Source organism: Aureococcus anophagefferens, assembly GCF_000186865.1.
Source record: "Aureococcus anophagefferens unplaced genomic scaffold AURANscaffold_3, whole genome shotgun sequence".
In the NCBI taxonomy this organism is placed as follows: Eukaryota; class Pelagophyceae; order Pelagomonadales; family Pelagomonadaceae; genus Aureococcus; species Aureococcus anophagefferens.
The window spans coordinates 1,633,883-1,656,830 of NW_008705563.1; the positions used below are offsets into that span (position 1 = coordinate 1,633,883).

The 22,948-nt window shown below is 69.2% G+C and overlaps 5 protein-coding genes across 5 annotated transcripts; 1 reads left to right on the top strand and 4 right to left on the bottom strand.

The window, feature by feature from the left end:
• Window positions 1-3,054: 3,054 nt before the first annotated feature.
• Window positions 3,055-8,581, top strand: AURANDRAFT_52498 (hypothetical protein; the record flags this gene model as incomplete). The annotated part of the gene is made up of 3 exons (XM_009035483.1): window positions 3,055-3,217; window positions 3,293-7,278; window positions 7,471-8,581. 3 exons carry the CDS (start codon window positions 3,055-3,057, stop codon window positions 8,458-8,460), a joined length of 5,139 nt encoding a protein of 1,712 aa, XP_009033731.1.
• Window positions 8,582-9,718: 1,137 nt separating this feature from the next.
• AURANDRAFT_21497 (hypothetical protein) lies at window positions 9,719-11,651 on the bottom strand (the record flags this gene model as incomplete). Its single annotated transcript, XM_009035707.1, has 2 exons — window positions 9,719-10,117; window positions 11,205-11,651. Coding segments are annotated over 2 exons (846 nt in total), but the record flags the coding sequence as incomplete, so codon positions are not given.
• Window positions 11,652-13,578: 1,927 nt separating this feature from the next.
• On the bottom strand, window positions 13,579-14,932 carry AURANDRAFT_70883 (expressed protein; the record flags this gene model as incomplete). Its single annotated transcript, XM_009035706.1, has 3 exons — window positions 13,579-13,888; window positions 14,084-14,194; window positions 14,264-14,932. 3 exons carry the CDS (start codon window positions 14,930-14,932, stop codon window positions 13,592-13,594), a joined length of 1,077 nt encoding a protein of 358 aa, XP_009033954.1.
• Window positions 14,933-17,570: 2,638 nt separating this feature from the next.
• On the bottom strand, window positions 17,571-18,053 carry AURANDRAFT_15038 (hypothetical protein; the record flags this gene model as incomplete). The annotated part of the gene is made up of 1 exon (XM_009035705.1): window positions 17,571-18,053. A coding segment is annotated over one exon (483 nt), but the record flags the coding sequence as incomplete, so codon positions are not given.
• Window positions 18,054-20,044: 1,991 nt separating this feature from the next.
• On the bottom strand, window positions 20,045-21,325 carry AURANDRAFT_1519 (hypothetical protein; the record flags this gene model as incomplete). Its single annotated transcript, XM_009035273.1, has 1 exon — window positions 20,045-21,325. A coding segment is annotated over one exon (1,281 nt), but the record flags the coding sequence as incomplete, so codon positions are not given.
• Between the last annotated feature and the right edge of the window lie 1,623 nt (window positions 21,326-22,948).

The following is a 22,948-nucleotide window of genomic DNA, read 5'->3' on the forward strand; positions in this document are numbered from 1 at the left end:
CGCCAGCGCGCACGACGCGGCCGCGGCCGCGAGGTCCGCGCCGAGCGAGAGGCGCCAGGGCCGCGCCTTCGACCTCGCGCCGTCGGCCTCGGCGAGGGCCTGCTTCGCGGACCGCGCGACCTGCTTCGCGAAGGTCTTGGCGCACTGCGTCAGGTGCCCCGCCCAGAAGGCGCGCGCGCCCTCGGCCGCGTAGAGCGCCTTGAACGACGACAGGACGCCCGGCGGCGGCCTTCGGGAGGTCTGGGCGACGGTGACGAGGCGCTTCAGGGGCGCCGCGGCCGTCGCGTCCGCGGCCGCGGCGAGGCCGCCGGCGACGCAGCCCGCCGCCGCGCGCAGCGCCGCGCCCGCCTTGAACCGCCTCCCGAGGAACGCGACCGTGCCGAACTCGGGCAGGGCCGTCAGGAGCTCGAGCTCCTTGGCGACGGCGTCGTCGTCGTTGGTGAAAGCGGACACGCGGTCCGCGCTCGCCTTCGCTTCGTCTTTCGCGTTCGCCACGGCCACGCCCACGCCGCAACACGCGAGCATCTCGACGTCGTTGAACGAATCGCCAAAGGCGACGGTGCGCGCGAGCTCCGGCTCGCTCAGGAGCTCGCGCAGCGCCGCGGCCTTGTTGACGCCCTCCGCGAGGAATTCGACGTGCACCTCGGCGGCGACGACGACGATGCCGCTGTGGCGGCCGAGCGCCTTTCGCGCATTTTTCGCCGTCGCCGCCGGGTCGTCGCAGAGCCCCAGGACCTTCACCGTCTCCCGGCGGTACGGCGCCCAGTCCTCGACGATCTCCTGCGGCGACCCCTCGAGCGCGACGAACGTCTCGAGCAGCTCGCGCTGCTTCGCCGTCGGCGCGACGGCGACGGCGCGGTCCGGGAGGACCAGGGACGCGCAGCACCCGAGCGCGAGCGCGGCCTCGACGGCCGTCGCCGCGCGGTGCACGTCCAAAAAGGTCTGGAAGACGCGCCGCGGCGGCTTCCGCGGCCGGAGCTCCGCGGCGCCCGCGCCGTTGAACGTCACGGCGACGACGGCGGCGTCCAGGGCGTCGACGAAGCGCTGCGTCGAGTAGCTCGGCCGGCCCGTCGCGATGATCACCTTGATGCCCTTCTCCAATGCGTCGGCGACGGCGCGCTTCGTGCGCGGCGCGAGCTCGTGGCGGTCGTCGAGCGTCGTGCCGTCGAGGTCCAGCGCCACGGCGTAGGGGCGGAAGGCCGGCATTTCCGGTATCAGTTGCGTCTTCCACACGCACGAGCCACGCCCATGCGCTGAGGCAGAAAGGTCAACGACGACCTCGGTTCCTCAACTTGAAGCAAAATATTTTCACGATGGAGCCCCAAATTCAGCGCGCAGCGTTGCTGCTCGTCGCCTTCGCGAGCGCCGCGCGACGCTCCGTCTACGTGAAGCGCGCGTCGGGCCACTCCGGCAGCCGCTGGATCGCCGTGAACCTCGCCGCGTCCAATTTGAGCACCTTCTTCCAGGACGGGGGCCTCTGCGCCGGCCGCTGCTGCCTGCCCACGGGCGCGCCGCAGGCGACGCCGGCGCGGCGCCTCGACGCGCTCGCGGCGCTCTACGACGCGGGCTGCCGGTGCATGTTCGCGCGCGACGCGCGCGCCGGCGCGGGTTTCGGCAACGAGCGGTGCATGACGTGCGGCAAGGGCGGCCCGCGGCCGAGGCAAATCCGCGCCAACGAGACGGGCTGCCAGTGGGGCGAGTACTGCCGCGGCGCCTGCGCCGCCGAAGCGCCGGCGGCCTGCGCGGGCGTCGCGACGGTCGGCGCGATTCCCGACGACCCCGCGGACGACTACCACGACAAGTGCGACGGCAAACGATCGTGGTGCCTCAACAAGGCCGTCGCGCGGCGCGCCTGGCACGCGGATTTGAAGCGCCGCATCCCCGACCTCGCCGTCGTGTCCTGGGACCGCGACAACAGCGTCAAGCACGCGCTGAGTTACCTGAAGCACAACCACCACTTCGACTGCGCGTCGCCGTACCTCGCGAACCACGGCCACCGCGACGAGGCCAGCCTGGAGGCGCGGGCGGCGCCGCGGTCCTTCCTCTACGTGCACCCGACGCGGCTGCTCTTGAAGGCCGCGGAGAAGGCGCTCGGAAGGTTGGCGCTAAAGCTGGAGCTGAAGAGCGTCGACGTGTCGTACGCGGCGCACTACGAGGCGTTCCAGGTCGACGAGGCCGGCGAGATGGCGCGGCTGCTGGGCGCGCTGGGCGTGCCCGTGCCCGACGCGTGGGCGACGGACGAGCTCGTGAAGCTCACGCCGGAAGATCTGCGCGACTTGCTCGTGAACTTCGACGAGCTCAACGCGACGCTCGCGCCGTGGCCCTGCCTGCGGGCCATGCTCGGCAGCGCGGCGCCGGAGCGCTTCGCGCCCTGCGCGGAGACGGAGCTCCCGAGCCCGAGGGAGGTCGCCGCGCTGCGCGTCCCGTCCATGTCCGCGTCCGCCGCGGTCGTGTTGCCCTGCGACGGCGGCCGCCGCGCCGCGAAGCTCCCGAGGCACGTCAAGGCGGACCCGGACGCCCTCTGCGCCCGGGCGGCGGCCATGGGGCGGGCGCTCCACGGGTCGCCGCGCGCGGAGGTCTGCGTGCTGCCCTAGGTGGTAAAGACAGGCTGGCGGAGTCGTCGCGGGAGCGCTAGCGCTAGAGCTCAGTTGCCGCAACTCCGGCGTCGCCTAGATCTAGCTAGGAATTCCTAGCCCCAAGATTCCCCTGCCGGCTCATCGCGCAACCTCGCCGCGCCTCCGCATCGAGTGGCATCGCGGCGCACGATAGGACGTCGGCTCGCGGACACGAGCTCGGCCTAAGACCGAGGCTGTAGCGCCCGCCGGCGGCGCGCGTCCATCATGGCGGCGATCCCGGTGAATTTCTCAGAAGTCCTGAACGTACGTGACGCGCGCGCGCCGCCGAAATATGTTACTGAGAGCGTTTCCTTTCGCAGCTTCCGAGCCTCGGCGTCTCGGCGGGCTCCATCAAGTTCGGGGTGCGTCTGCGCGGCGTCCCCGGCCTCCGGCCGTCCACCGCGCAGTTTTTCACGCGCGCCTTCCGTAGTCATGCGCGATGGAGTCGGAGAAGTTCATCTCGGTCTGCGACAACAGTTCCGGCTCGCCGCAAGTGTTCATCGTGGACCTGGCGTCGGGCAGTCCGCCGCAGGTGACGAAGCGGCCCATGTCCGCCGAGGCGGCGATCATGAACCCCGTGTCCAAGGTCCTCGCGCTGCGCGGTCCGGCACGCCGCGTCCTCCGGACGCGCGGCGTCGCGCGCGCGCGCGCCTCACTCCGTTCCCCCCCGCGCGCAGCCGGGACCCAGCTCCAGATCTTCAACCTCGAGCTGCGGGCCAAGATGAAGAGCCACAACATGACGGAGACCGTCGTCTTCTGGCGGTGGACGTCGCCGAACAACATCGCGCTCGTGACGCCGACGGCGGTGTTCCACTGGTCCATCGAGGGCACGTCGGAGCCCGTCAAGGTGCTCGACCGCCACGCGTCCCTCGGCGAGGGCACGCAGGTCATCAACTACCAGGTGTCGCCCGACGAGAAGTGGTGCCTCCTCATGGGCATCAGCCAGGCGGCCGGCGGCGTCATCCAGGGCAACATGCAGCTCTACAGCGTGGAGAAGAAGGTGTCGCAGACGCTCCAGGGCCACGCGGGCTGCTTCCACTCCATGGCCGTGCCCGGGCGGAGCGACCCGGCCCAGGTGCTCATCTTCGAGGAGAAGAAGGCGGACCAGCCCGCGAAGCTCTTCGTCATGGAGGTCGGCCGCGACAAGGACGCGCCCGGCGGCGTCTTCCGCCTCGCGCCCGTGGCCATCCCCGTGCCCGCCGACGCGCCCAACGACTTCCCCGTGTCCATGGTGCCCTCGCCGAAGCACGACGTCGTCTACATGGTCACGAAGATGGGCTACCTCTACCTCTTCGACTGCCTCAGCGGCAAGGCGCTCTACCGCGCGCGCATCACGACGGACACCGTGTTCGTGACCTGCGGCGTTTCCGCGACGGGCGGCCTGCTGGGCATCACCGCGCGCAAGGGCCAGCTGCTCCAGGTGTCGCTCAACGAGCAGACGCTCGTGCCCTACGTCGTGTCGACGCTCCGCGACAACGCGCTGGGCATCGCCCTGGCGTCGCGCCTGAACCTGCCGGGCGCCGACGACCTCTACGTGGCCGAGTTCAACCGCCTCCTGGGCGGCGGCGACGTCGCGGGCGCGGCGAAGCTCGCGTCCGAGTCGCCGAGCGGCCTCCTCCGGACCGCGGAGACGATCCAGCGCTTCCAGGGCATCCCGGGCCAGCCGGGCCAGCCCCAGCCCGTCTTCCAGTACTTCCACATGCTCCTCGAGAAGGGCAAGCTCAACGCGCTCGAGTCGATGGAGCTCGCGAAGCCCGTGCTCCAGCAGGGCCGGACGCAGTTCCTCGAGAAGTGGCTCACGGAGGACAAGCTCGAGTGCTCGGAGCAGCTCGGCGACCTCGTCATGCAGAATGACGTGAACATGGCCCTGTCCGTCTACCTCCGCGCGAACGTGCCCGAGAAGGCGATCAACTGCTTCCTGCAACGTGGCGAGTTCGACAAGATCGCCGCGTACGCGACCAAGGTCGGCTACCGCTGCGACTACAGCTTCATGCTCGGCAACCTCGTGCGCGCGAACCCGCCCGGCGCCCTCGACTTCGCCAAGCAGCTCGCCGCGGGGTCCCTCGTGGACCCGAACTCCGTCGTCGAGATCTTCATGGCCGCGAACCGCATCCAGGAGACGACCGCGTTTCTGCTGGAAGCGCTCAAGGGCAACAAGCCCGAGGAGGGCTACCTCCAGACGAAGCTCCTCGAGATCAACCTGCGCGGCGGGTCGCCCCAGGTCGCCGACGCGATCCTCCAGAACGCCATGTTCACGCACTACGACCGCCAGTACGTCGCCAAGCTCTGCGAGGCCGCGGGCCTGTCGCAGCGCGCGCTGGAGCACTACACGGACGTCGACGACATCAAGCGGAGCTTGTTGGCCATGTGCGCGAACCCCCAGGCTCTGAACCCGGAATTCGTGCTGAGCTACTTCGGGTCGCTGTCGCCCGAGGCGTCCTTGGAGTGCCTCAAGGAGCTCCTGGCCCGCAACATGCGCGGCAACATGCAGATCGTCACGCAGGTCGCGGCCAAGTACAACGAGCAGATCGGCGCCCAGCCCCTCGTGGACTTGTTCGAGTCCTTCAAGTGCTACGAGGGTTTGTTCTACTACCTCGGGCAGATCGTCAACTTCAGCCAGGACGCGACGGTGCACTACAAGTACATCGAGGCCGCGGCCAAGTGCCAGCAGTACAAGGAGGTCGAGCGCGTCTGCCGCGACTCGACGGTCTACGAGCCCCAGCCCGTCAAGGAGTTCCTCATGGAGATGAAGCTCCCGGACCCGCGGCCTTTGATCCACGTCTGCGACCGCCACGACTTCATCGAGGAGATGACGGCCTATTTGTACGGCAACAACCTGCAGAAGTACATCGAGGTCTACTGCAACAAGGTGAGCCCCCAGAAGACGCCCATGGTCGTCGGCAAGCTCCTGGATTTGGACTGCAACGAGGACTTCGTGCGCGGGCTGCTGAACTCCGTGGGCCACGCGTGCCCCGTCGAGGAGCTCGTGGAGCAGGTCGAGCACCGCAACCGCCTGCGCCTGCTCCAGCCCTGGCTCGAGGCGCGCATCGCCACGGGCAACCAGGAGACGGGCACGCACAACGCCATCGGCAAGATCTACGTGACGCTGAACCGCGACCCCGTGTCGTTCCTCACGAACGACCAGTACTACGACCCGCGCGTGCTCGGCAAGTACTGCGAGAAGCTGGACCCGTCCCTCGCCTTCCTCGCCTACAAGCGCGCGGGCGGCGAGTGCGACGCGGACCTCATCCGCGTGACGACGGAGAACGGCCTGTTCAAGGACCAGGCGCGCTACCTCGTCGAGAAGCAGGACCTGGAGCTGTGGGCGTCCGTGCTGACGCCGCCGGCGGAGGAGGCCGTCGGCGACGCGTCGGAGGCGAACCGGCGCGCGCTCATCGACCAGGTCGTGCAGACGGCGCTCCCGGAGACGCGCGACCCCGATCACGTGTCGACGTCCGTGAAGGCGTTCATGGCCGCGGACCTGCCCCACGAGCTCATCGAGCTGCTGGAGCGCATCGTCCTCCAGGGCAGCGACTTCTCGGAGAACAAGAACCTGCAGAATTTACTGATCCTCACGGCCATCAAGGCGGACAAGGAGCGCGTCATGGAGTACGTCAACCGCCTCGACAACTTCGACGGCCCGGAGATCGCGAAGATCGCCGCGTCGGACCAGTACAATCTGTACGAGGAGGGCTTCGTGATCTACACGAAGTTCGCCAAGGCGGCGCCCGACGCCGCCGCGGCCGCGGAGTTGAACGTCGCGGCCGTCGGCGTTCTCGTCGACCTCGTGCGGAACCTCGAGCGCGCGTCCGAGTTCGCGGAGCGCGTCAACGAGGCCGGCGTCTGGTCGCGCCTCGCCAAGGCCCAGCTCGCGGAGGACCTCATCGCCGCGGCCGTGGCGTCCTTCATCAAGGCCGGCGACGCGACGTGCTACGGCGAGGTCATCGCCGCCGCGGAGCGCGAGGATTCCTACGAGACGCTCGTGCCGTTCCTCGCGATGGCGCGGAAGCACGTCAAGGAGGCCCAGCTCGACACCATGCTCATCTACGCCTACGCCAAGTCGAACATGCTCGGCGACCTCGAGGAGTTCATCGCCGCGCCGAACGTCGCGTCGATCCAGTCCATCGGCGAGCGGTGCTTCGACGAGGGCCTGTTCTCCGCCGCGAAGCTCCTCTTCGCGTCCATCAACAACAACGCGAAATTGGCGCTCTGCTACGTGAACCTGGAGATGTACCGCGAGGCCGTCGACGCGGCGCACAAGGCCAACTCCGTGTCGACGTGGAAGGAGGTGAACCGCGTCTGCGTCCAGGTCGGCGAGTTCCGCCTCGCGCGCGTCGCGGGGCTCCAGATCATCGTCCACCCGGACCACCTCGAGGAGCTGACGCTCCTCTACGAGCGCGCGGGCCAGCCCATGGAGCTGATCCAGCTCATGGAGCAGGGCCTGGGCCTCGACGCGGCGCACTCGGGCATCTTCACGGAGCTCGGCGTGCTCTACTCGAAATACGTGCCCGCGAAGCTCATGGAGCACATCAAGATCTTCTGGAGCCGCATGAACACGCCCAAGCTCATGCGCGCCTGCGAGAAGGCCCTGCTCTGGGACGAGGCCGTGTTCCTGCTCAAGGAGGACGAGCAGCACGACTCGGCGCGGATTTCGGCTCGGGGGGTCCCCGCCACACGTCAGAACTCTCGAGCTCGGTCACATCGACGTCGATTCGGCTGATTTTTGGACGAATCGAAGGCTCTCGTCGAGTTCTCGAAGCACGGCCGAAGCGTCCGGTCCACATCGTTCGAGTACGCGCGCATTGAAGTCGGGTCGAAGATTTGGCATCCGCGCAGGTACGACAGCGCGGTGAAGACGATGATCGCGCACGCGACGGCGTTCGGCCACGACCTCTTCCTCGACTGCGTCCAGAAGGTGCGCAACTCGGAGATCTACTACAAGTCCATCGCCTTCTACGTGGAGCAGCAGCCCCTCCACCTGAACCGGCTCCTGCAGGTGCTCACGCCGCACCTCGACCACTCGCGGTGCGTGCACCAGGTGCGCAAGCTCGAGAATCTGCCGCTCGTGCTGCCCTACCTCAAGGCCGTGCAGAAGGAGAACCTGACGGCCGTGAACGACGCCGTCAACGAGCTCTACGCGGACGACGAGGACTACGAGGCGCTCCGCCAGTCGATCGACGACTTCGACAACTTCGACCACATCGCGCTCGCGCAGAAGATCGAGAAGCACGAGCTCCTCGAGTTCCGCCGCATCGCCGCCTACATCTACAAGAAGAACAAGCGCTGGCAGAAGAGCGTCCAGCTCTCCAAGGCCGACAAGATGTACAAGGACTCGATCGACACGTGCGCCGAGAGCGGCGACAGCGAGATCGCCGAGGACCTGCTGCGCTTCTTCGTCGACGTCTGCGACAAGGAGTGCTTCTGCGCGACGCTCTACACGTGCTACAAGGTCATCAAGCCCGACGTGGCCATCGAGCTCGCGTGGCGGTCGAACTACGTCGACTTCGTCATGCCCTACGTCGTCCAGTACACGCGGCACCTCCACGACAAGCTCGAGGAGCTCGACAAGCGCACGGCGCCCAAGGCGGAGGACGAGGCGTCGCCCGAGGCCGCCGCGGCCCAGGCCATGATGTACGGCGACCCGGCCATGGGCATGGCCGGCGGGCCCCCGATGCTCATGGCGCCGCCGGGCGCGCCGGGCGCCTACGTCGACCCCAACGCCTACGGCATGCCCCAGAACGGCGGCATGCCGCCCCAGATGGGCATGCCCGGCATGCCCCAGCCGGGCTACGGCATGCCCCCGCAGGGCATGCCCGGCATGCCCCCGCAGCCGGGCATGTTCTGAGCGCGGCTCCCCCTCCCCCCACCGCCCGCGACTGCCAGACCGCGGGCCGCACGCCCCCCCCCCGCCCCGCCCCGCAACGCTCGGCTCTCTACCTTCCGCCGTAAAAGAAATCAGCCCCGCCCCCGCGACGACGCGCCTGCAGCCAAAGCCCCCCCCTCGTATTAGTAGCCCAGGAACGCCTTGATCTTCGCCTTGACGGCGTCGTCGTCCTCCTCGAAGACGTCGAACTCGAGGAGCTGGTCCCGGGGCACGAGGCAGCGCACGAGCGCGTTGTGGGCCGCGAGGAGGAGCGCCGCGTCGAGCGCGTTCGAGCCGCGCATCTGGCCGGTCGGGTTCTCCTCATTCTTGATGATGCGCTGCACGGGCCGGTTCGAGAGCGACGCGAAGGGCACGGGCGACCGCTGCTTCTGTATGAGGCCGTGGGACCGCGACTTCCACCACGCCGTCCCGTTGCGCGTCGTGAGGATGACCCGGGCGTTCGGATACGTCGCGAAGATGTAGGGGAAGAGCTGGGGCACGGGCGTGTCGAAGACGCCATCCCAGTCCTGAAAAATGTCGAAGTCGAACGTCGCGCGCCGCTGCGGCTTCGCGTCCATGAGCGCCTTGAAGGGACCGAACTTCCACTTCCGGTTGTGCGCGACGCGCCGCTCGGGGTCCGTGTAGTTCGGGTAGCCCATGAAGTAGTGGCCGACGAGGAGCGGCGGGTCGCGCGCCTCGCTGACCCACTCCGCGACGGTGTGCGTGCCCGTCGTCCCCTCGCCGGCGCCGATGACGAGGCGCTTCGCGCTCGTCGTCGGCGGCCGGTACGTGTCCCGCCAGGTCCGGCGGAGGCCGCCGCAGGCCGCGTCCTCGGGCTCGGCGGCGCACGCGGCGACGAGCGCGACGATGGCGATGGACCGACGCATCGCGTCCGTGACGAGGGCGCGTCGCGGCGACGATGGCTCGCTGACCGATCTCCACTAGATTTCCACTACCGTGCCACGGGCGTCGCCTCGACCTCGCGTCAAAATCGCTCAAAATCTTACCCCAGGGCTAAGCCCACCGCTAGAGCATCGCGTTCATGTCGCTCTCCATGCCCCCCTCGGCGGCGTCGTCGTCCTTGCTCCAGGCAGGCCGCGTTCAGAAACGCGAGGCACCAGACCGCGACGGTCGGCGCGGAGAGGAACGCCGCGACGACGACGCCAAGGACAAGCGCGACTCGCCCGCGCGCAAGCGCAGCATCTCGGGCTCGGGCGACGACGCGGCACGAATACTTAGGCTATACTTGCGGGTCGAGGCGTGCGAGGTTCCCTGTGGCTGTCTCGTCGCCCTTGGCAGCGGCGCGCTCGAACCAGTATCTGGCTTTGCCGGGGTCGACTTCCGTGCCGTCTCCTTCCATGTAAGAGCAGCCAAGGTTATTCTCCGCCTCGGTATAGCCTTGATCCGCCGCGAGCGCGTAGTACCGGAACGCTTCTTCAAGTTTCTTCTCACGACGAAGGAAGTCCCCTAAATTGCTTTGCGCGACCGCGTCGCCCCGATCTGCGGCCGTGCGATACAGTTTCATCGCCTTCTTCTTGTCCAGCTTGACGCCCAACCCCTCGCGGTACATTTCCCCAAGGAATACCATCGCGTCCACGTCGCCGAGCTCCGCTGCGCGCCGGTAAATCTTCGCCGCTTTCTTATCGGATTTCACGAGGCCCAACCAACCGCGGCGGTACGCGCCTCCCAAAAACATAATCGCTTCCGGCACCTCGTTCTCCACGTGGCGACGAAGACGCGCGAGCTGCTCCGCAGTGCCCTTTGGGTACGGTACCCGACAGAGGGGACACGCGTCGCGGCCGACCTTGTCATCGCACGACTTGCAGACCTTTCGGCAGCAACAGATGCGAAGCATGCCCGGATCATTCACGTCCCACTCCTCGAGGCAGATCGGGCACCGCGAGCCGTACCGCGCCGACGTCGGCTCGGGCTCCGGATTCGCCTCGCGCCGCGCCCGCGCCGCTTCGTGCTCCGCCGCGATGCGCGCGCGGACCTCGTCGGCGTGCGACCGCGGCGCGGGGCCGTAGAACACCTCGGGCGTGGGCGTCGGGGCTTCCGCCCGCGCCGCCTCCGCCGCGCGCTCGTCGCGGATCTTCTTGCACGCCTTCCGGTGGCCTCGGTCGCGCCAGTCGATGCGTTGGCAATCGGTCGAGCAGTACCTGGCGGGTCGCACGTGACTGCGCCCCGGAACGCGTCGCGCGCCGCCGGACGCGTCGCGCGGCGCGAGCGCACCGCCCCCCCGTTCACGGCGCCGGGGTCGCACTGCGTCGTCCCACAGGGGCAGTTGAGCTTCGCCTTGTCTCCACAAATCGTACATTTCAAGCGGAGCGCGAGCGCCTTGGCGCGGGCCTTTCTTTCCTCATACTCGAGCTTCTTCTTTATGAGGACGGGGTCCATCGGCGGGACCATCTCCAATCTCTCGTGTACGTGAGCTAGGGGCTTGTGGCCGGAGGGCGGGGGCGGGCAAAATCGCTCAAAATCTTACCCCAGGGCTAAGCCCACCGCTAGAGCATCGCGTTCATGTCGCTCTCCATGCCCCCCTCGGCGGCGTCGTCATCCTTGCGCCAGGTTGGCTTCGCGTTCAGGAACGCGAGGCACCAGACCGCGACGGTCGGCGCGGAGAGGAACGCCGCGACGACGACGCCATGGCCAAGCGCGACTCGCCCGCGCGCGAGCGCAGCATCTCGGGCTCGGGCGACGACGCGGCGTGAAGACTTAGGCTATACTCGCGCGTCGAGGCGCGCGAGGTTCTCTATAGCATCCTCGTAGCCCTTGGCAGCGGCGCGCTCGAACCAGAATCTGGCTTTGCCGAGGTCGACTTCCGTGCCTGCTCCGGTCCCGTAACAGCAGCCAAGGTTGTGCTCCGCATCGGTATAGCCTTGATCCGCCGCGAGCGCGTAGTACCGGACCGCCTCTTCAAATTTCTCCTCAGAATGAAGGAAAGCCCCTATATTGTTTTGCGCGTCCGCGTCGCCGCGATCTGCGGCCGTGCGAAACAGCCTTTCCGCCTTCTTCTTGTCCAGCTTGACGCCTTCCCCATACTTGTACAATTCCCCAAGAAATACCATCGCGTCCACGTCTCCGAGCTCCACGGCGCGCTTCCAAATTTTCGCAGCTTTCTTATCGGATTGCACGAGGCCGTACTGACCGCAGGTGTACGCAGTTCCCAAAACCGTAATCGCTTCCGGCACCTCGTTCTCCACATGGCGGCGAAGACGCGCGAGGTTTTCCGCGTCATCTTCCGGGTACGGTAATCGACAGAGAGCACACGCCTCGAATCCGATCTTATCCTCGCACGATTGGCAGACCGTCCGGCAGCAACAGACGCGAAACACGCCCGTATCATTCACGTCCCACTCCTCGAGGCAGATCGGGCACCGCGACCCAAACCGCGCCGACGCCGGCTCGGGCTCCGGGTTCGCCTCGCGCCGCACGCGCGCCGCCTCGTGTTCCGCGGCGATGCGCGCGCGGATCTCGTCGGCGTGCGACCGAGGCGCGGGGCCGTAGAACACGTCCCGCGGCGGCGGCGGCGGGGGCTCCGGCGCTTCGGCCCGCGCCGCCTCCGCGGCCTGGATCTTCTTACAGACCTTCCGGTGGCCCCGGTCGCGCCAGTCGATGCGTTGGCAGTCCGTCGAACAGTAGGCCGTCGTGCCGCACCCTTGGCACGCCTTGGCCTTGTCGGCGCCGCAGATCGTGCAGGTCTTGAGAGTGTCGAGTTTTTTGCCCCTCGCTCGGGCCATGCGATTCTCATACTCCAACTTCTTCTCCTGCCACGACGTCGCGCCCCCCTCCCGATTGCCGGCCATCGCGTCGACCAAGACTCTGGCGAGGGACCCTGACTTAGCGACGCATCATGCGCAGGCAGGACGCCCCCCGGCCCAGGGCCTGGATCTGCCCTGGAGCCCTCCCTTGATCTCTCTGAGCTTATCCGGACGGCGGCGGCGGCGCGCGGCGGGGCGGGCGCGGCGGCGGCGGTCTTCTGCGCGGGCTTCGGCGAGCTCGGCGCGCGGTAAGGGCCGGCCGTCGCTTGACGACAAGCGACGGCCCGCGCGGCGCGGCGCGCGGCGCGCTTGGTCGCGAGCCCCGTCGCGCGCTTAGGCGCCGCGGCGCCTGCAGCAGATGCAGCAGGCGACGATGGACGCGATGACGACGATGATGGCGACGACGATGCCGATGATGATGCCGATGGCGAGTTTCTTGGCCGTCTTCTTGGAGAGCTCATTCTTGCAGTGGAGGTAGGCGTCGCCGCACTTCGGGTAGCTGCTGTCGCGGTCGCAGCACCAGGTCAAGCCTTCCTTCTCGCAGTTCCGCGCGTTGTCGTAGAAGAGGTCGCAATACTCTTCTTCGTCGTCGTGGCCGTCGTGGTCGTCGTGCCCCTCGGGGGTGCAGTAGAACCAGCCCCCTTCCACGGCGGAGCACCATGGGTTGGCATCCCCGTCACATGCGATTGCCGGGCACCCATACTGCTGGTCCATGCAACCGTCCGTATCGTAAGACCATTCTTCCAAGCACGTCCCGGTCTCGATCATATCATGATCGCCGAAGGCGCCGAGCGCGAGGGCCGTGAGGGAGAGGATGGACTTGAGCATCATCTGCGGGGGGATGTCGGTCGAGGCTAAGGGAAGGGAACGAGGAGTCGGGGATGTTCGGTTCGGCGCGATCGAGTCGGATCGACGCGCGCGCGGGCTGACATCGGGGGATTTTTTTGGGGGGGGGGGCGCTCTCTCGGGCCGCGGGGAGGACGTCGAGCGCGTGCGGTGCTTCCCGGCGCCGCGGCGGCAACGAAGCGTGCATTTTGCGGCGATCGAGTCTAAAGATAAAATTGCGCGGCGAGTTCGTTGCCAAAAGTCGACACGTTCGACGGGATGCGGGGTTCAGGGCGATGCGAGCGGGGGGTGTTTGGAGGGTGACTCACGGTGTTGGTACGGAGTCTGGCGTGCGAGAGGCCTAAACCTTGAAGGAGCGAACTCAGATCACTTGGCGGTTGAGGGAACCGGCACTAGATCGGCACTCGCGGAAGCGGACTCAAGGCTGCGAGGCCTGCTGCGACACGCGAAGGCTTACGCGAAGGACGCGGCGATCAATGTCTGGGCGGCGCCTCCCAAAATAAATACTACGAACCTACTCCACCCACCGGCACGTCCCCCGTGCCCTCCTCGTGCGCGCGGCAGAAGAGGGAGTGCTGGAGCGCGTCGAGGCTCCGCCGTTTCGACGCGGGCGGCGCGCCGGCGCAGCCGTCCCGGTGGACGATGACGGACTGGGGCCGCCTGTGGAGCACGGCGGCGGCCTGGCCGAAGGTCGAGTGGAAGCCCCGGAAGACCGCGGCCGTCGACGCGAGGGCCCAGAGGTCCGCGGCGGCCGCGCGCTCGCCCGCCGCGCGGCCGCGGCCGCCGCGGTCCTCGGCGGCCGCGTCGAGCGCCAGCACCTCGAGGCGCGGCGTGCCCGCGGCGTCGCTGCCCGCGCGGAGCGCGTCCGCGAACTCGGCGACGAGCGCGGCGTCGTTCGACGCGACGTAGACCGCGCGCGTCGCGGGCTCGCCCCGCGCGCGCCGCCGCGCGGCGTCGCGGAGCACGGCCTCGGCGAAGGCCGGCGCGCCGACGCAGACGTCGAGCTTGTTGCCCCAGGTCGTGCCGTCGCCGCGGTCCCAGGGGTCCGCGCCGCGGAGGTGCACGCCGACGAGTTCGCCGGACGCGTAGCCGCCGACCGCCGCGGGCACCTGCGAGACGCGCGATGAGCGCGAGACAGAGGAGAGACACGGACGCGGCGCACGCGCGGCGTCGCGCACCGCCGCGGCGGGCCGGAAGCCGTCGAGCCAGCCGAGGACGCGCGCGGAGCAGAACGCCGCGTCGTCGACGCGGACCGCCGACACGTTGCGCCCGTCGCGGCCCTCGAAGAAGTCGCGCGAGGTCACGGCCCGCAGCTTGCCGTCGCTCGTCGGGACGCGCCACACGCGCTTCTTGTGGGGCCGCGGCCGCGCGTCGGGGACCCACGCGCGCGCGACGTCGACGAACTGGCGCGCGACGTGGCCGCCGCAGCTCGCGAAGACGCAGGGGCCGGACCCGGGCCCGCCGGCCGGCGCCGCGCAGGTCAGGTCCGCGAAGTCGCGCACGGCGACGCCCTCCGCGAAGCCGGACGCGGACCGCGCCGCCGCGCCGTCGCGGCCGCACGTGACCCGGCCGCCGGATTTGCCGCGATCGCTCGTCGCGTCGACCTCCACGACGCGGTCGAAGGCCGGGTGGGCCTCCCAAAGGTCGCCGAAGGCCGCGCCGAGCACCGAGCCCCGGACCCAGTTCACGGACGGCGCGAGGGACCAGGCGTGGGCCAGGGCCAACGCCTCCATCATGACGGCGATGCGGTTCCCGATGCCGCAGCAGGGGACGACGACGAGTTCCTGGCGCTCCGGCGTCGACGCGGCGGCGGCCAGGACGCATGCCGCGAGCCCGAGGCGACGCATGGGGCGGAGCCAAGCTTGCGAGGCCTTGCTCGATCGCACAAAGCCTTTGTGGTAATTTTTTGAGTCGCAATAGTGTGCGCGTGGGCGCGCGGCACACGACACAGGGACACCCCGCGCGAGCATGGATCAAGCGTTCATCGCCAACGGATGGACAACACCGCAAGGAGAGGCTTTGCTAAGGGGGGACCGTGTGGCGCTTAAGAAATGGCTGGACGAAGGCGGCGATCCCAATATGAGATTCAATTTTCATTGTCTCCTCCACATGACTTTGTACGGAGACCAAACTACTAGAGCTGATCGGTCAGATATGGTTCGCCTCTTGGTTTCTAATGGTGCGGATATAAACGTCCGACGCGGCGACGGAATGATGCCGATTCACTTATGCTCGTATCCAAGCGAGGCTTCGCTACTACTCGATTTGGGCGCCGATGTGGATGCTCGCACTGACGATGGGCGAACGCCTCTTTTTTGTTTCACTTTTGGTGGACGTCTGGAATGCGCGCGTTTCATCGTGCGACGCGGGGCCGACGTGAAACTGACGGCCGACGATGATGGTTGGGATGCGTTTGAAGAAGCTCGCGAGGAAGGGACATATGATCAGTGTTTGGCGGACTTCGTCTCCGCCGTCCGTGCCGCGGGGGGGTGGCAAACCTACATCCGAGCACCTCGTATCGAGCTCGTCCGCCTACGTCTGCTTTGCGCTCGCGGCCGCGCGCGACCTCCGATCGCACGCCGCGACCCCATCCTCGCGCGACTCTTCTCCGCCGCGCCGTCATCCTCCTCGACCCCGAAGCGTCTCGCGAGCCGCCAGCTCCACCGCCCGATTCCCAACGAGGTCTTCTGGCACATCCTCTCGTACTGGCGCACGAGCCGCGACGACGCCTAAAAGACCACATCGAATCCCGCTGAAAGACCAACATCGAATCCCCCGGAGAATTAATTGAGCCTCAAACCTCGTCCTCGTCGAGGACGTGGACCTCGAGCGCGAAGCGGGGCGCGCGGTCGACGTCGTTGACCTCGAAGCGGTGGCCGCCCGTCGCGGTGTGCGTGACGTGGTGGCCCTTCTCGATCCAGAGGTAGCCCGCGTCGTGGTGCTTGAGCTCCATGGCGCCGCCCTCGGGCTCCTCCATGATGTTGTAGAAGCTCACCTTGTAGGGCTGCGCGTCGTCGTCGTGCGCGTAGAGCGAGAACCGCGCGCGCCACCGCATGTCGGCGCTCCGCAGGGCGAAGGCGTCGGAGAAGGCGACGTAGCGGCCCGCCTCGCCGCCGGGCTCGATGATGGCGTTGAGCGTCTCCGAGCCGTCCCACATGGCGACCTCCGGCCCGGGGTCGTAGCCGTTGCCGAGGTAGTAGAAGCCCAGGTCCTCGCTGCCCGTGTTGTGCACGATGATCTTGTGCCGGTCCGCGCCGTCGTAGGGCACGACCTGGGCGCGCGCGACGCAGCAGAGCGCGACGAGCGCGAGCGGTGCGCGCATGGCGCGGCGGGGCAGCGTCTCGTGAGCGTCTCGAATGGCAACCGACTCGTTTCCCTTCAAGTTGCATAGTTCGGGCTGATGTCAACCTCTTGCGTATGATGATCGCATCGCATCGTTCGCGACGCTGAGACGCGACGCATCGCAGCCTTCGCGGCAGTAGACGACATCTCGACGACCCATCGCATCGTTCGCGACGCTGCTCCTCGACACAATGAGACATCCAATGCTCCTCGCGCTGGCCGGCATCGCGGCAGCGCTCGACCTGCGGCCGGCGCTCGTGAAGCCGGGCAAGACGCTCGCGGTGAGCGTGCAGGTGCGCGGCACGGATGCGGCGGCGCTCAAGGAGCTCTCGCGCGAGTTGCGCACGAGCTGCAAGGCGGCGACGCTCTGGGCCGACGACGTCGCCACCGTCGAAGCGCTCGTGGAGGAGCAGGCGACGGCGCTCGGCGACTTCCCCGGCCCGTGTCCGGTGATCTTCGACGGCGCGGCGGAGGACCGGGCGGGGGCGATTTCCCGGGGCGCGTCCGCCGTCGTCGTCGACGCGGCGGGCGACGTCGACGTCGGCGGCGACGTCTCGAAGATCTGGCGCTGCGGCGGCGCCGCGGACGCGAGCGCGCTCGCGGCGCGGGGCGAGGGCCCCTACTTCCTCCTCGACGGCATCGACGACGCCGCGGACCTGCCGCCCGAGGCCGTCGTCGTGGCGGGCGTCGACGCCATGCAGCCGGACCACGGCGAGATCGACGCGGGCCGCGCCGCGCAGGCCGCGGGCGCCCGCGGCGTGCTCCTGCGCGGCGCCTGCGTCGGCGACAACGAGGACGCGCCCTACGCGGCCTTCGCCATCGGCCGGCTCCGCACGAAGAAGTCGACGTCCTTCGGCATGGACGGCTTCACGGGCTCGACGAACGGCCACTTCGGCTCGCCGGTCGACTCGGACCCGCGGCCCTGGAAGCGCGCGTAGGCATGGGCCCAAAGCTAAAACACCACCATTACGTTTCGTCGACGACGAGCGCGCCGTCGAGGAGCATGGCCCAGATCGGCGCGGCGCCGGGCCGCGTCCACGTGTGCGTGTCGTCGCCGCCGACGTCCCTCCGGCTGTGGAAGGCGAGCCCCGCGCCCCGGAGCAGGGCCGCGTCGATGCCCGAGGGCACGGGCTGTTCGAAGACGACGGGCGCGCGGACGATGACCGCGCGGTCGACGAGCCCCGCGGCGAGAAACGCGCGCGCCGTGAACGGCCCGCCCTCGACCATGAGGTGCGCGACGCCGTGGTCGCGCTCCAGGGCGTCGAGCATGGTCGGCAGCTCGCCGAAGGGCTCGAGGGCCACGGCCGGGTCGACGGCGCCGAAGTCGCCCCGGGAGAAGACCGCCGTCGGGAGGCCGTCGGTGAGCAGCGCGGCGTCGCGCGGCGCGCGGCCGTTCGGGTCGAGGATGACGCGCAGCGGCTGCGCGTCGTCGATGGGGTCCACGCGGCGCACGGTCAGCGACGGGTCGTCGCGCGCCACCGTCGAGACGCCGACGAGCACGGCGTCGGACCCGCGCCGCAGGCGGTGCACGCAGTCGAGCGACGCCGGCGACGTGAAGCGCCCGGACTTGCCGCCCAGGTCGTCGACGGCGCCGAAGCGGTCCACGGCGACCTTGAGCGTCACGTGGCCGCTCCACGCCTGGGCCACCGGCAGCCAGGCGAGCAGCGCAAAGATGGCCATCACCTCAGAGACCTCAATTGATCAAGATTGAGGTCGGTGCTGCAGCCATCTTGCCGCCGTGGGGCAGCATGGTGCCCATGCTCGTCGTCCTCGCCGCGGCGACGGCCGACGTCCTCGCCGCGGCGTCGGCCGACGCGCGGCGCTTCGCCGTCATCGTGCGCGGCGACGCGTTCCGGAGCCACGGCGAGAAGCGGAACCAGCGCCTGAAGAACGTGCTGCGCTGCACTCCCGAGGCGGCGGCCATGCAGGAGGCGCTCGCGGCCCAGTTCCGGGCGCACGTCGTCGCGCCGCTGGAGACCGCGGGACACGTCGACGTCTTCCTGAGCGGCGCGGGCTGCGCGGGCGACGCCGCGTCGTCGCGGAACGCGGGCGACGCGCACGGCGACGGCGCGCGCGCGCGAGCGACGTGGGACGCGGCCCTCGCGGTGTGGTACGGCCCCGTCGCGGCCGCGGAGCTCGGCGCCCGCGGCGCCCTGCAGACGGACAAGGTCCTGCGGGGCTTCGACCTCGTTGCGGGCCACGAGCGGGCTGCGGGCGTCGCCTACGACGCCGTGCTCGTCACGCGGTTCGACGCGTCGCACCGCGCGCCGCTGGCCGCGGCGGGCCTCGGCGACCTGCTCGCGGCGACCTTCGTCGAGGTCCACGGCGACTGGTTCTGGTCCGCGCCGCGCGAGGCCGTGCCCGCGCTCGTCGCCCAGCTCCGCGGCGGCTGCGCGGCGGACGCGGGCGAGGACCCGTGCGCAAATCAAATCTTCAACCCGACTTCAATGTGCGCGTATTCGAATGTTTTGACACGAGCACTTCCGCCGTGCTTCGAGAACTCGCTGAGAGCCATCGATTCGTCCAACAATCAGCCGAATCGACTTCGATGTGACCGAGCTAGAGAATTCTCAAGTTTGGCCCCGACGTCCCAGCTCACTGGTTGATTTCCACACAGGCGAGGACCCGGCGAGCGACTCCGTGCACCTCTACCACTGCGCGTGGGCCGTGCGCGACCACGTCCACAAGGGCACGCTGCCGGCCCTCGCGGGCCTCGCCTACGGCGGCCGCGGCGCCTTCGAGCGGAGCGCCGGCGGCGGCGTGCTCCTGCTCCAGCGCGTCTACGACGAGGCCGCGCGCGCGCGGCCGCCGCACCGCCGCGACCCGCGGCGCTGCCGCGAGGGCCTCCCCGACGACGGCTGCGGGCCGTCGGCCTGCGAGACGCTCCAGCGCGACTTCGGCGGGCCGCCCTGCGAGCCCGCGGCGCTCCGGGACCCGCTCTGCGCGGCGCTCGCGCGGCGCCTCGACGCGGGCGAGCCCATCCCCGCGCACTACGGCTGCGACGCGCGGCGGGAGCTCACGTAAGTCTTTCGTCTTAGGCCCCGAACTCGCTCACCTGGGACGCGAAGAGCGTCTTCCGCTTCTTCGCCGCGTGGGCCTTGCCCTTGAGGTGGGACGCCGTCGACCCGACGCTCCGCGACTGGTGGCCCTTGTTGGAGCTCGCCTGCTTCTTCAGGTTGCGCGACCGCTTCGTGCCGCCGCGCGTCTCCGCCGCGCGCCGCGCCTTCGCGTCGAGGCCGTCGTCGTCGCGGTCCTCGCGGCTCCGCTTCGCGATCTTCGCCGGCGTCTCCCGCAGGCCAAAGGCCTTGGCGCAGTGGCCGAGGTGGATCTTGCGGATGTGGAACGCCTTGTGCAACGCGTCGCGCTCCGCGTCGTCCGTCGCGGCGTCGCGGCCTGTGTGCAAATCAACCAGTGAGCTGGGACGTCGGGGCCAAACTTCAGAATTCTCTAGCTCGGTCAAATCGAAGTCGATTCGGCTGATTTTTGGACGAATCGATTGCTCTCAGCGAGTTCTCGAAGCACGGCGGAAGTGCTCGTGTCAAAACATTCGCATACGCGCACATTGAAGTCGGGTTGAAGATTTGATTTGCACACAGGTCGCGGCCTCGAAACGCGGAGCTCGCGTACGCGCGGACGTGCGCCGAGAAGGCGTCGCGCGCCTTGGCGCCGAGGTCGTCGTCGCCGGCGACGAGCTTCTCGAGCACCGTCGCCGCCGCCGTCGCCTTGGCGTCGTCGAAGTGGGCCTTGGACGCGAGCGCGGACCGCCGCGGCGGGCCGGCGCGGAGCCGGCGCGCGAGCGCGTCGAGGAAGGGCCGCTCCGACGGCAGGAGCACGAGCGTCGAGCTGCCGGCGTTGCCCGCGCGGCCCGCGCGGCCGCAGCGGTGCACGTAGGTGCCCGCGTCGCGCGGCGCGTCGAGCTGGACGACCCGCTCGACCTTGGCGGCGTCGAAGTCCAAGCCGCGCGCGGCGACGTCCGTGGCGACGAGCACGGCGGCGCCGCTGCGGCAGAACTCGACGTAGGCGCCCCGGCGCTCGTCGCGCTTCATGTTCCCGTGGAGCCGGCCGGCGACGCGGGGCGCCTTGGTCGCGCCCTCCCAGAGCCGGCGGCACTCGGGCCGATTGAGGAGATCCGCGTGGAACTCCGCGGACGCGCACGTGGACACGAAGACGAGCGTCTTCGCGTGCGGGTGGTCCCGGAGCATGGCCGCGAGGGCGCCTAGACGGAGCTTGAGCGTGCAGATGGCGTAGGACTGGGCCAGCGTCTCCGGCATCGCGATGGTCTCCACCGCGCCGGGCGCCGTCTCCCTTTTCGCGACCTCGACGAGCGCGTGGTCCCGCCCCAAATGGGCCTTGGCCAGATCCGCGAGCTTGGCCGTGATCGTCGCCGTGACGAGCACGGTCACGTAGGTCTTGGCGCCGAGCCGCCGGATGATGTCGTCGATCTGCGGGCCGAAGCCCATGTCCAGGAGCCGGTCGACCTCGTCCAAAACCACCCAGTCCAAAGCGTCGAATTTCAAACAGGCCGTCGATTTCAAATGGTCCAGCAGCCGGCCCGGCGTCGCGACCACCAGGCTCAGGCCCTTGCGGAGCCGCGCCTTCTCCGACTTGCGCCGCTCGCCGCCGGTGATCGCGCCGGGGACGATCGACACGTCGTACTTCCTCGCGACGACCTCGACGACGTCGGCGATCTGCAGGCAGAGCTCGCGCGTCGGCGCGAGCACGAGGCAGCCCGCGCCGTCGCCGCGGCCCTTCTTGCGCGCCGCGAGCGCCTCGAGCACGGGGAGCGCGTACGCGAGCGTCTTCCCCGAGCCCGTCGGCGCGACGAGCAGCGCGTCCTTTTTCGACCGGAGCGCCAAAAGGGCCCGGGTCTGCACCTCCGTGGGTTTTGCCAATCCCAGGCCGCCGCGGTCGCCGCGCGGCGCCGAGCAGATGGCCGCGAGCCGGTCGTCGTAGCCGGCGTCGAGGAACGCGGCGCGCGCGCCGCCGGCGTCGTGCGCGGGCTTGGGCCGCGGCGCCGCCGGCGCCGCCGCGTCGCCCCGGGGCCGCGTCAGCTCCGCGGGCGACAGGTGGAACGCGCTGAACTCCTGGCTCGGCGTCCACGCGTGCCGCTTCTTCCGGCTCGGCGGGCCCGCGTCGGCGGCCTCGGCCGCGGGCGCCGCGGGTGCTTCGGCCGCGGCCTCGGGTTCGGCCGCGGGCGCCTCGCGCTCCGCTTTCTTGACGGTGACGACGCCCTTCTTGATCGTGATCGTCGGCCGCCCGCTCGCCGACGCCTTGGCCGCGTGCGCCTTGTGCGCGCGCGCCTTGCGCTCCTTCTTCGTCTCCTTCTTCGGCGCCGACCGCGGCGCCGCGGCGCCCGACGCCACGAAATTGAAGGTGAATGAGTCGGTCATCTTTTTGCTTGTTGTCAGGCCTGTTGCTTGTTGTCAGGCCTGTCGCTTGATCAGGCTTCCCACTTGCTCAGGCCTTCATCGCCTGAAAAGCTTCGGCAACCACACGGCAACACCGGCTGCATGCAGCGCGCGCGCAACCACTTCCCCTATCCCGTACGACATCAAGGCCGCCATCGCGTCCTATCTCCACCTAGGCGTATAGACCTAGTCTAGGTAGGCCTTTCCAACCCCGTTCGAAAACTAATTTAGCGCTCCACGCAGCTCGTGCCGCGGCGAGCGGCGGGGTCGGTGGCGCGGCGCGCCGAGCGGCTCGTAGGGATACCGCCCGGGGAAATATCGTTTCAGGACCGTCTCCCGGAAGTCCTCGAGGCTCACGCCGACGTCCGCGCCGGCGTCGAAGTCCCGGCGGCACGCAACGTCGGCGAGGCACTCGTGGGCCAGGGCGACGGCGGAGAACGCCGCCGCGGAGCCGCCGCGGTCCGGGTGCGCGGCGAGCGACGCCGCGCGGTACGCGGTTTTCAGCTCCGCGTCCGTCGCGAAGTCGACGGGCACGCGGAGTACGCGGTAGTGGTTCCGCGAGTTCTCGCCGCGGGCGTCGCCGAGCGCCTCCTGGGCGCAGCAGACGAACTCGAGGTCCAGGGCCCAGCCGTGGCTCATGGGCACGCCCATCTCCGGCAGGCGCGTGACCACGAGGTCCCGGCCGTCCTGGTCCACGGAGAAGCGGTCGTCGAAGGTCCAGCCGCCGAGCCAGCCGTCGCGGTCGACGAGTCGCGGGCACGTCGCGTCCGTGCGCAGCGTAGTGAAGGTCAGGCATCAGAGACCCAGAGACTAGAGACCTGGGCATCGAGCATCAGACCTGGGTTTCAGACTAAGAGAGACCTGGGATTGAAACCCAGGCCCTCGAATTACGAAAAAAACCTAGAAGTCGCCCAGGGCGTGGTCCAGGTCGCCGGCGGTGGGCCACAGGTGGACCACAATCACCTCCATCACCTTCAGCAGCAGCAGCAGCAGCAGCAGCGTCGTCGTCGTCGTCGCCGCCGCCGCCGCCGCCGCCGCCGCCGCCGCCGCCGCCGCCGCCGCCGCCGCCGCCGCGCGCGCGCGCGCGCGGGCATTCGAACCTACAATCAGACA